At 42.1% G+C, this 13,015-nt stretch overlaps 1 protein-coding gene across 1 annotated transcript in view; it reads right to left on the bottom strand.

Moving 5' to 3' along the window:
- The window catches only part of LOC119630728 (uncharacterized), a 37,174-nt gene extending 24,602 nt beyond the window's left edge, over positions 1-12,572 (bottom strand). The window contains exon 1 of the mRNA XM_062676715.1: positions 10,503-12,572. Coding sequence (XP_062532699.1) covers positions 10,503-12,572 — 2,070 coding nt within the window. The remainder of the gene's footprint in view (positions 1-10,502) is intronic.
- Between the last annotated feature and the right edge of the window lie 443 nt (positions 12,573-13,015).

Below are 13,015 nucleotides of genomic sequence, written 5' to 3'. Positions count from 1 at the left end.
ACGATCATTAGACCTGTCGTGCTGTATGGATCTGAGTGTTGGGCGACGAAAGTTAAGCATGAAAGAGGAGTGCATGCGGCAGAGATGCGAATGTTGAAATGGATGGGTGGAGTGACAAGAATAGACAAGATAAAGAATGAGTATATCAGAGGAAGTATGAAAGTGGCCCCGGTAAGCAACAAATTAAGGAGCGGGCGGTTAGCGTGGTATGGACATGTGATGCGTAGAGAGAAGATGCATGTGACTAGGAGATGTATGGAAACGGTAGTGCAAGGTAGAGGGGGAAGAGGTCGACCGAAGAAGACATGGATGGAGTGTGAATGACGATATGAGAGAGAGAGGAGTGAGTGTTGGATGACGGCTGATAGAAGAGAATGGAAGAGAAAAATTAGCTGTGCCGACCCCACCTAGTGGGATAAGGTGGAGAAAAAGAAGAAGAGTTCTATGTAATTTTTAATCTCTGAAATAACTTTATGGAATTCATACGAAAAGGTTGAAGGGTATCTCTTTAGTATTTGTTTAAAAATGAAATTATTTTTGGTATCAAACTTTACATCCAAACCAAATGTTTTTTTTAATCCTAATTTAATTAATTTTTATGCTTTTCACTTTTAGAATCCTTTTAGGAGTATTTTAATCAATTAACTAAATCGTTTGCATGTAAATAGTTATACTGAGAATCGTGAATTTCGAGGGGTCAATGAACCGATATCCTTTGCCCAGTTGAAGAGAATTTTACTTATTGACTGATTATGCAGACAGGTCATAGGTCTAAGTTTGGTGAATACCCTCAATTATGTTGAGACATAGAACCAACTTTGGACAGAACACAACCAGCGAATCCAATCTTTTTTTTTTTTATTGCTCAGATGGTTGGACGAGCTCACAGCCCACCTGGTATTAAGTGGTTTCTGGAGCCCATATACATCTACGACGTAAATGCGCCACCCACCTTGAGATAAGTTCTAAGGTCTCAAGTATAGTTTTATGGTAGGCAGCGGCTTGGCTCTGCCCCTGGCATTGCTGGCGTCCATGAGCGACGGTGACCACTTACCATCAGGTGGGCCGTATGCTCGTCTGCCTACAAAGGCAATAAAAAAAAAAAAAAAAAAAAAAAAAAAAAACGGCTGCCCCACCCTTCAAACCGAAACGCATTACTACTTCACGGCAAAAATAGGCGGGGTGGTGGTACCTACCCGCGCATACTCACAAAAGGTTCTACCACCAGTAAATCTTACCCCAGCTCAAGATTCGGATACACCTCAGTGCTATATATATATAATTTTTTTTATTGCCCTTGTAGGCAAACGAGCCTACCTGATGGTAAGTGGTTACCGTCGCTCGCAGACGTCAGCAACGTCAGAAACACAGCCAAGTCGCTGCCTACCAAAATGCTTTTTGTGGAGAAATTTCATCAAAGGACTTTTAAGCTGCTTATCTAGGTGAACGCGAAAACGAAAGCTTTTGTAGCTTTTCAACAACTTAACCTATTACACGTGACTCCGTCGGTAAATAATCACCCGCAAATCTAATCGATACGACAAATTAGGCAACTCTACTAATAAATAGAATACAAGGATAGCTAACGAATCGGTTTGAATCGAATTAGAATTGGATCCCGTTATGCATGCATACACCAAGAAATTAGAAAGAGTAAGAAGTGATTAACGTGCTAATATTGATTTTTTTCCAGAAGACTTACGATCAAGGCGCGTCCCTAAGCGTATGCTCGACAGGAGAAACAATATTTTTGGGCGCATCTCTAGGGCATTTCACTTATGGGTGGTAGGACCTGTTGGGAGCAACGCGGGTAGGTACCACCACCCTGCCTATTTCTGCCGCGAAGCAGTAATGCGTTTCGGTTTGAAAGGTAGGGCAGCCGTTTTAACTATACTTGATACCTTAGAACTTCTATGTCAAGATGAGTGGTGCACTTTGTAGATGTCTTAGGTGCTCCGGTAACCACTTAACACCAGGTGGGCTGTGAGCTCGTCCACCCATTTGAGCAATAACAAAAAAACGAGTGTAATTGCTCGATCGACCGACGGTCCGAATGTCCTTATTTGGAACTTGTATATATGATAAGCGAGATTTCAGCCTCTGTCAAATATCTTGTATTGTACCGAAGACTGCGAGATATTTCTAAACTTCATCGACTCAGTAGTTTTGGCATCTAATCGGATACAATTATTGCATGCTTATTAGATTTTTTTAAACCGATAAAAACATAAAGATCGACATACAAGATAATAGGGCCCTAAATAACGTATCTTCCACGAAAAAATAAAATTTTAATTAATAAAGGAACGAATGGATCTCTCCTGCATAACAAGTTCTAATTAATCTCCTTCTAATAATATAATCTGCGTCAATCCCGTTTCCAATTACCGCGATCTATCAAATTCTCGATATTCAAAGGTTAGTGCCTTCAAAATATAACAAGTTCGGGCTTCTATAGTTATAAATAAAATTGCAGTGTCTGTTTGTAATATTGAAATACTTTTTACTAAATACACATTAACAGGGTACATACACCACAATAACATTTTTTACAATTTTTGTTTCTGTTTGTATGTTCAGTCTAATCTCTGGAACGGCTGGCCGATTTTGAAGAGACCTTCAGTGATAGCTAGCTGATGATATACGGAGTAACTTAGGCTACTTTTTTTAGACAAGCTTCGCCCCGCGGCGTCACCCGCGGTATGATAATAACCGCGGGGTAACATCGCGGGACTCAGCTAGTTTTTAATAAATCCACAAGGGTTATATTATTATTATACACTAGCTGGCCCGGCAGACTTTGTAGTGCCTCAATCGATAAATAAAAGACCTAAGCTTTTGTAACTTAAAACAAAAAAAGGAATCCGTCCGACGGGGGACACGTCAAAGGAAAAACAAAATTGTTAATTTTATTTAATTCCGAGCATTTTTATATTTATTTCTCTACTTTAAACCTTCTCTGGACTTCCACAAATAAATCAAGAACAAAATTAGCCAAATCGGTCCAGCCGTTCTCGAGTTTTAGCGAGACTGACGAACAGCAATGAATTTTTATATAAAATATATAGATTACTAGCTGACCCGGCAGACATTGTTTTGCCATATATAAGATTTCTAGGGAATTTCTAGTGTAGAAAAAAAACCTAACTTATTGTAAGTGTGTAAGGATGTGGTAAATGAGTGAAAGAGGTATGTAGTGCTGTGAACGATGAGGGAATATATAATAAAAATAACAAAACCTCATTCAACCACATAATACCTCATTATAACAAAAAAAAAAAGTCCAAATAAAAAAAATATGTTAGGGGTGGGACAACCCTAATCACTTAGGGGTAAGAAAAATAGATAGTAGCCGATTCTCAGACTTACTGAATATGCATAAAAAATTTCATGAGAATCGGTCAAGCGGTTTCGGAGGAGTATGGGAACGAACATTGTGACACGAGAATTTTATATATTAGATTATATGCGCCTCCATGCAACACTGCACTCGCACGGTGTAAATAACATTACTTCCTCTTAATATTTAATATTCTGGACAAACATCATTACAATTCTTATTTCCAGTAGAAAATTAATTTATCGTCGCAATATTATATCGAGGTGTCAAATGCTATTTGGTTACACGACTTTTATTTTTGTAATTGGTGCGTTTTATCTGGTATTAGCATGTTAAGCGGTTATAATTGACCTTCAATTAAGTTTACTCTTAAACGTTTTTATGTTCGGATGTTTTTTCCAAATTTTCAGCCTTAATGCCCTTCCTTCAAAAATGACGCTTAAACCAAAAATGCTTTCACTTCTCGATTTGGAAAAAAAATGTTTATTTTGTTTATTTGTATATATAAAAGCTATGAAATGCTTTTATGATACTTTTAGTTTATCAAATGATTCGATGACGTTCGCTAATAAATCAGTCAATTTAAAATTTTCTCTTCTATAAAGATAAATTCGGGTCTTGATAAAACAAATTTAACATTACAGTGCTCAAAACTAAATGTTTTTTATAACAAAACTCTTTCCTACATATGAGTCGTCTATTATCAAAGGTGGCAATCTGTGCATTTGGACAAAAAAATGTTATTGATATGTCAATACAGATTCATTTGAATATAATCGTCTCCTTCAAAGAATACGGTTCAAAACCAGTTTTTTTTTTTTTATTGCCCTTGTAGGCAGACGAGCACACGGCCCACCTGATGGTGAGTGGTTACCGTCGCCCATGGACTTCAGCAATGCCAGGGGCAGAGCCAAGCCGCTTAAATAAAGGTTAATAGTTAACCTGTTATTTATCTAAGATGTCGTTCCGAAGAGTTTTGTGACTGCCAATGGAATACAAAGTCAATAATTCGTTTTTCTGATTTACCAATAATTATCCAAAAGTCAGATAGCCGGCTTTGATAATAGTCGACTCATATAGAACAATATGACGTACGACACACCCCTAAAACCAAGGTAAGCTCCGAATAAAAGCGTCGTTCGAAGCAGAGATTTAAAGAAAAGCTCGCTCAAGCACAGAGCTCTCCTGCAGGTGGTTTAACGTATCAAATTACGGTTCGAAAGCGACTTACAAGGGTTCTCTCTTGATTTATTGGTCGTGGCCACAATTAAATTTCCCCGACAATGCCGGTTAAGATTAATTTGGTCGAAAGAGCAGTGGTAAAGATTTTTGAAGTTCCTATTATTTTGAAAATTGCATTTGCGATTTAAGCCTTCGTCAAACAGAACGCGTACTTAGCGCCGCGTACTTAACGTCGCGCTCTTCAAATTGACTAGATGAGTTGACGCAACGCATTCGCCAAATCATAGTGCCTTTCGATAGGAGTGTGAAAATTTAAAAGTATTAAGAAATCGAGTGATTCAGATGTGGCATTGTATAAGCATGGGTATTTTCTAACTATTTATATCATTTTTTCGGGCATTATCTAGTATTTTAATACACATTCACTCAGACGCTAAAATAAAATTTGTAAAAAATTACAACGCCTGACGTCAAAGCGTCCTAACGCCGCGTATTTATAGCGCTGGGGCTCTGCTGTTTGACGGTATGTTAACCATAGTAGTACAACACATCTCGGCGTCAGTTTAGCGCTCTGACGCGCGCTAATTACGCGTCCTGTTTATATCCCGGCTTTATACACGGAGACGTAATTCTTTACAAGTGGGGTGCGGCCGTAGGCGAATTACTTTCTAGCGACGGGGTTTATCATTTAAATTTAATTCGATCGCCAAAGCTAATAAATGTGTATTTTTTATTTGCAAGATTACTTATATTTTGGCTACTGCGGAATGCGACATATTATCGAATAGAAGGCAAGGGCAATTCAATAGAGTTAGAGAGGGGACATGTTCTAATGGGAACATATCTCAAGGTGTGTGGCGCATTTACGTTGTAGATGTCTTTGGGCTCCAGTAACCACTTAACACCAGGTGGGCTGTGAGCTCGTCCACACATACAAATATAAAGCGTGTAAAATGAAAACCAACAAAAAATTCGACCTTCGTTAAATTTTAAGAGAAAGTCGGCAAATAAACAATTCCTAAGATTCTCGGAAAACTAAACCGTTTACTTAAACTTTCATTTTATAATATTAAGAATTTATTAGGAGGTGCGCTACGAAGTAGAACAAAGTTTATATTATTATTATACCTATATACCTAATTATATTATGAGCGAATTCTACAAAGCCGCCCGCGCAAAAACTTTAGAGACAAAAGTTATTGACACAAACTTGTATAATTCGGCCCGCCGGCCGGCCACCATACCGTTGGTCGGATCAGATAACTGCGCTCACTGGACTCTCTGTTGCGAACGCCCTGAGAGAAGCCGAAAACCGAAGCAAATGGAAGCTGAGGGTACAAAGAGCCACGAAGGGCTTTCAAGGACACGACCTTCAGCAATGAAGTATCCGACTAAGAAGAAGAAGAAGAAGACGAGCGAACTAATACACTGCCCTCCAGTAAAACGGTTCTCCGTTTCTATATTAAAATTTAGTGCGTTACCTGTAAATCGCAAAGTTAAAGACAGTACATCAATTGAACATGCAATTTCGAAAAGGGCACATGTCGCATATTTTGTCAAATACGTCTTTTCATATACATGTAGTTTTGAGGCTTACCTACACTCATTTTATAATAATTCCAGTAATTTTCAATTGCTGATTAACACTAAAATATATCTCAAAAGTTAATATTTTAAATTTTACACTGCTTTAGAAAATAATCAGTTTTTTTTCATTTCCTGAACATTTTACATTTTCAGAGATGTGACCTTTTCGAAATTGCATATTCAATTAATTGTTTGACTTTTCTGGCCCTAAAACAAAACGCCATAAGTATTTTGAACAACAAAAGATGGCTTGTTTTCTAATGCGTTTTTCTGATAACTGTCTGCAGAGAGACAGAAAAATTGTATTACTCCAATTATATTTGGAAGCATTCATGTCATATATTTACTTTCAATACATTTCAATGTTAGGAAAGTGAAGAGATGGTATGTATAGAATCTAGAGAGCTGTGAGTGGCCTTAACCCAATTCTATACAAGTAACTTTTAGCTTAGAAAGTTGGAGAGAGAGATTCGTCCGGTCGTAAAGAAATTCGAATTTCTATTTAGAGTGTAGATAAGACGTAATAATGTTTATACTTTGAATATTGTCAACCTTAGAAATAAATACACACGCCTGTTCAGTTTCATATATTATATTGACTTTTTTTTATGTTTGAGAATTTACTGGTGGCCCGGAGGCCTTTCCAGTTTTACCAGGGCAGGTGGGCGAGCAAAGGCTCAGCCAGGAGGGGTGGGATTTGCTAACAGCTACCCGAGCGCCTCCAAAGGAGACCTAACACCTCAAGAGTAGCTGCTTCGTGAATGAATCTACTACCAGATCGGAATCGCGACCCGTTGAAATGATAAGCTAGAAACTCAGCGGGATGACGATTTTTTTTTTCCCCAGGAGAAAATCGCCGGGTTCCCACCCACGCGGCAGGTGGGGTGGGGTATTGGGACTTGAACCTCACTGAAAACTCCTGCCGCTCACAGCCGCCGCCCTACCACGGATCAGGCCGGAGCCCAGTCGGGACTATTGAGACGGCGGGACAGGGTTGACGCAGAGCACATTACATCCATCCCGCCGTCCCACAGACGCCGGACCGGCGGCCGCCAGCGACACGACCACCGGTTCCTTTGGTCAGCGGGACAAGAGCCTGCCTTGATGGCACCGCGTTACACCTTCCCCCGGAGCGGTTGGGAGAACACGGTCTACCATCACCCGGCTTCCTACTACGGGTGAGTGTGGAAAGAACGCCGCCCCACGTCTGGGTCTCTCCCCGCGCAGGGCTGATGTTTAGGTTAGGTTGGACGTCGAACTTTTTGCCGAGTTCGACGAGTACGGTTACCGGGGTCCCTACTCCTAGTGTTAGAGCTAAAGGTTTCTAAAGGGGTCTAATGCAAGGGTTATTGGATCTGATGGATCCGTAAGGACGTGTCTAGGGCGTCGACGGTGACTGGCTCCTGCGTGATTAGGATTCGGGGAGTCGTCAGCAGCGGCAACGATAAGGCGATTATCATGACGCATAGCCTTATAGAAGTATCGTTCCGACGTTGACTTCATGTGTTTCCGGATTGATTCGAGGCCCAGGTCGTCGTGTAGGTCAACGTTCCTCACGAATCACGGAGCTCCGACGGCTAGCCTGCAAAAGCGGGATTGTAGGGATTGGAGGGTGTCTATGTGTATACGGGCCGCGTGAGCGAACACCATACTCGCGTAAGTGATGACGTGCCTTATACAAGTTTTGTAAAGTGTCACCTTGTTCCGAACGGATATTTTACTCTGCTTACAGATCATGGGGTAGAGTTTGCTGAGAAGAAACGCGGCACGGTCGCGGACGGATTTTATATGGAGGCGGAATGTCATGGATGCATCCAGGGTGTCGCCCAGGTACTTGGGCCCAGGTTATAGGTTGGCTGAAGAGGTAATCGGGGGTGTGAGATTTCTTCTCCTAATGCGGGAGGAATTAAGTGGTGAGTGATTAGGATATGGCCTAGGTCTGACGACTTACCGTGAATCGTCCCGCAACCACGTCCGAAGGTCCTGGTCGAGGATGAGTATTGCCGACAGAATTAGTTCATATATCCTTCACATGTAAAGTGTCATAGGTCACTGTCACTATTTTCCAGTTTTTTATAAGAAAGGGGGAACTTTACACACTATTTAAATATAATGCGCGTGCCGATGCGGCTACAGCGGCTTCGCGCGAAAAACTCTCTTTTTGTTTTTTGCCGCACTAACAGGCAGGCAAGTGGTGGCGCTAGTGTCGCGCCGAAGAACCATTTCCCACGGAAATGGTGCATTCCGATACACACAACATGTCGCAGACCCAGTACAAGAAAAAATAAGAAATGAATAATACATATAAACCAAATTGTGTCGCGTTACGTACTCAAAGAATAAAAAAAAAAAAAAAAATTATTCACAATAAAAAAAATAATATAAATATGTATTTTAGAACAAACTGTTACGGGACGGAACATGCCGCTCACCTTAAAAGTACGTATTGCTTTTAATATTCAAAAGTTAAAACTAAAATCGAAAGAACGTAAAGCTTAAAAAACTTACTCGAAACTAATAAATTCAAAAAACTAATAATTAATGACTTGAACTACTCCAAGGGAAGAGGACATATTTTAACCACGGGTCGTTTATAAAGGGAATTTCCCATTTTAATGGTTACAACTCGTGTGATATTGTCCGAGCCGGGATGAAGTTCGTGGATGCGCGCCAACCTCCATTGCAACGGCGGCAAGCGGTCGTCGCATACCACCACAACAGTGCCTTCACGAAGGGCGACGCCCTTGTCCTGAAGCCACTTGTTACTTTGCTGAAGTTCGTGGAGATATTCTTTGCTCCATCTCTTCCAAAAGTGCTGGATGGATTGTTGAATCCAGCGCCAGCGAGTGAGACGATTCGGTGACTCATCTATCAATGATACGTCAGGCAGAGCTGTCATGGGCTCTCCGATTAAAAAATGGGAAGGTGTTAATGAAAGGGGATCCGAAGCATCTGAACTTAAAACGCAAAGTGGACGCGAATTTAAGATCGCTTCGACCTGACACAAGAACGTATGCATCTCGTCGTACGTTTGGATGCGATTACCTACAACGCGATGAAGATGGTGTTTAAAACTACGAACACCAGACTCATGTAGTCCTCCGAAATGGCTCGCGTATGGAGGTTGAAAGTGCCACGTAATTCCCTGTTGAAGGGTTTGTTGGTTAAGTGCGCTTTGCACAGATTCCCTTCGTAAAAACTCGTAAAGGTCTTGAAGATAGTGGTCACACCCGACAAAGTTCTTTCCACAGTCTGAATAAATATCGGTGCATAAACCACGACGGGACGTGAAACGTCGCAGGGCTGCTATAAAGGCTTCTGTGGAAAGCTCTGAAACTAAGTCGAGGTGTATCGCTTTAACGCTCATACACACGAAAACCGACACGTAACATTTTATAATTTTTGCATTACGCACCTTATTGGCGCGCACGTAAAATGGACCAGCAAAATCTACCGCGGTCTTTAGAAACGGTCGCGCGGGGCGAACACGAACTGCTGGGAGTGGTCCCATGCGCGGTTGATTGTGCGTCGGGCGCGCGCGGAAGCACTGCACGCAGCGATGTATGCGCTGCCGCACGATGTTACGGCTTGACAAAATCCAATAGCGTTGTAAAAGCGCGTAGCGAACGGACTGCGGTCCGGCATGTAAATTACATAAGTGTGCATCGTCAATAATAAGATTAGTTAAAGGGTGTTTTTGAAGTGAAACTTCCTTATCGGCGTTGGAAAAAAATTTACCGTCACATTTTTCGGTTACGCGTCACATTTTTCCGTTACGCGCCATCTGTTTTGTATTCATGTCTATGATAATAAAATCCTTTTGTTTAAACTTTATCTAATTTAACTTTTTTGTATTCATGTCTATGATAATAAAATCCTTTTGTTTAAACTTTATCTAATTTAACTTTATTTAACCAATTTCTAGAAAGTTGCATGTAGATCATTTTTCGAAAAATAAGGCCATAAATAAGTTTCACTTCTTACGTGTGTACACTAGTACACGCACACATTTTTTTTTAGGTAGAATTAATTGATGTTTGGATTCAAATTGTAAAAGCGATTTATGGATTCGACCACCAACTTTAAGTAACTCGTCCGTATCATCCAAGTATGGCGTTAAACGACGCAAATTCGTTGATGGTAATTTACCCACTCGGATATTGATTATGTCTTCGCTAAACACGGATTGCTGTGTAATTCGAATGAGCCGATTTAATGCGAAATTATATTCTGTCACGGTAATGTACCTTGAAAACGATTGTTGTGTTTTTTTACATTTGTTGAAAAACCGAAAGATGAGTGCGGTGACACGAACAAGTTTTCCAAGCGACGAAAATCGCGTAATAAAATCAACATCCTGTATAGGCGGCGCCGTTGACGCGCTGGAACACACCGATACGTTGCGTTTTTCTTCGCACGTGTCTCTTACGGGATTTGGAATCGGCCAGGAGTTCTGACCCAGATGTAGCCACGAGGGTCCGTGGTACCATAAGTCATGCTGTACGAGCGCGGCGGGCAAAAGGCCACGAGACGCAGCGTCGGCGGGATTGTCGGCCGACGGGACGTGGCGCCAGCGGTCCGCGGGTATGCGGCGCAAAATCTCACTGACACGGTTCGAAACGAAGGTTTTCCATTCGTGCGGAGATGAGTGTAGCCATGCTAGCACGATGGATGCGTCGGACCAAGCGTAGACCTGGTCGAAGCGAACACGACCACTGTAAGTGAGCATTACCTTTTCAATTAATTTAGATAAGAGGACTGCCGCCATTAGTTCGAGGCGAGGAATAGTGAGACGCACACTCAACGGTGCGACGCGAGTTTTGGCTATAATCAGGTGAGTTTGAATGAAATCTTCTTGATCTTTGTAACGAATATATACACATGCTCCGAAACCCTTCTCGGAAGCGTCAGCAAAACCGTGAATTTGTATCGGTTCGGGATTGGTATTGTTAAATATATAACGCGGAAATGAGATTTGTGAGATGAGTGGGAGCTCGTCAACGAAAGAAGACCACGAATTTATTATGTCAACAGGCGGCGTCTCATCCCAATCGACTTTGGCTATCCATAAGAGTTGAATCAAATGTTTGGCAAACAATGTGACCGGTGATAATAGCCCGAGGGGGTCGTATATTTTTGCTATTTCTGAAAGAATGACACGCTTTGTACACTTAATCGATGAAACTTGGACTTTAAAATTGAATGAATCAGATTTAGGGTTCCACTGTAAGCCCAGAACCTTAACCTTTTTGTCGATCTCCATTTCAGCGAAGAGAACGTTCTCCGGCCGCTCACCATGAGACTCTGATGGCAGCACCGCAGCGAGTAACGCTGGCGAGTTGCTGTGCCATTTGCGCAATTCAAACCCAGCCGCCCTACAAATACCTATCAGCTCTTGTTGTAGCGCGAGTGCGCTGACTTCAGAGTCCTCGCCAGATACGACGTCGTCGACGAAAACATCGTTAAGTAAAACGGGCGACGCGAGTTTGAACCACTCGGCCTCATCTTGAGCGAGTTGTTTTATTGTACGCAGAGCGAGGTAAGGTGACGATTTCACACCGAATGTGACTGTACGCAAACGGTAGTCACGAATAGTTTGCTCTGGTGATGTGCGCCACACAATACGCTGAAAATCTTTGTCACTTTCACGAACAAGTATATTACGATACATTTGTTTTATGTCGGCAGTAAGCGCGATTGAATGGACACGAAATTTAAGAAGGACGTCCACTATGTCCATGTGAAGCTTAGGACCCGTTAGTAAAACGTCATTGAGCGAATACCCACTAGTTGAGCGACAACCGGCGTCGTACACCACACGTGTAGGCGTCGACTCACTCGATTCTTTGACCACGCAGTGGTGCGGAATGTAATAACTTTCACTAACTGAAGGTTGATCATCGACGAGCTCCATGTGGTTGAGGTCTACGTATTCCTGGAGACAAGCGTGGTAATCAGCCTTCAACTTGAGGTTGCGTTCTAACCGATATTCTAGTTTATGAAACCGAGCTAGCGCAATGGACCGCGACTCGCCGAGAGACGGTGCGTCGGGCTTAAACGGGAGGGCGACCACGTATCGCCCGTCCGCATTACGAGTGTGCGTCTTTTGAAAAAAGGATTCGCACAACTCCTCATCTGGAGTGTAACTCCGTTTCTCTGGTATTGATTCCAGCTCCCAAAATCTCTGAAGGTTGTCGTTGTCAAACGAGCTAAAACACACTTGAAATGAAGTTGGAACAGAAAAATCTAAATCTAATTTGCCTAAAAGTAAATAACCGAACACACTATTCATAGCGATCGGCGTGCCCGGCGGGCCTACGATAGTGTTGCCTAGTAACACGTGGGATAGTATATCCGCTCCTAGTAACATTTCAACAGGCTGGGGCGTATGAAAGTCCGGATCAGCTAACTTTAGATTTTTCAAATGTGACCACCCGGTATACGGTAAAGGTACACTTGGCATTTTTGGAATTAATTCGGGCAAAATTAACGCATTTACCGGAATGACAGGTTGTTGTTTACCTTTAGGCGCAATGGAACACGAAACTAAACCTTTTGGATGCACGGGTCCGGTGTCACCAATACCGAACACCGGCACGTTGCTATGCCGGCGCGCTAGACCTAAGCGCTGCACACAAGCTTCGGTAATAAACGATGCCTGGCTCCCCGTGTCTACCATGCATCTAACAGTGGAAATCGTCATATTATTACCTATGACAATATCCACTAGTGCTGTCGATAACAACACTGTTCCAGTGCGAGCGAGAGGTAAGTTAGATGCGCAATTTCCGTGTACCGCGATCGGAGTCGGCTTCTCCTGCATAGGAGTGAGCGGAACAACAATAGGTTGCTTGGTTTCGCTTGCAACCGCTAGCGCTTGAGCCGGTTGATTCGTAAAATGTAATA

Source organism: Bombyx mori, chromosome 28 (genome assembly GCF_030269925.1).
Source record: "Bombyx mori chromosome 28, ASM3026992v2".
Lineage (NCBI taxonomy): Eukaryota > Metazoa > Arthropoda > Insecta > Lepidoptera > Bombycidae > Bombyx > Bombyx mori.
This window is presented reverse-complemented; position numbering and strand designations above follow the sequence as displayed.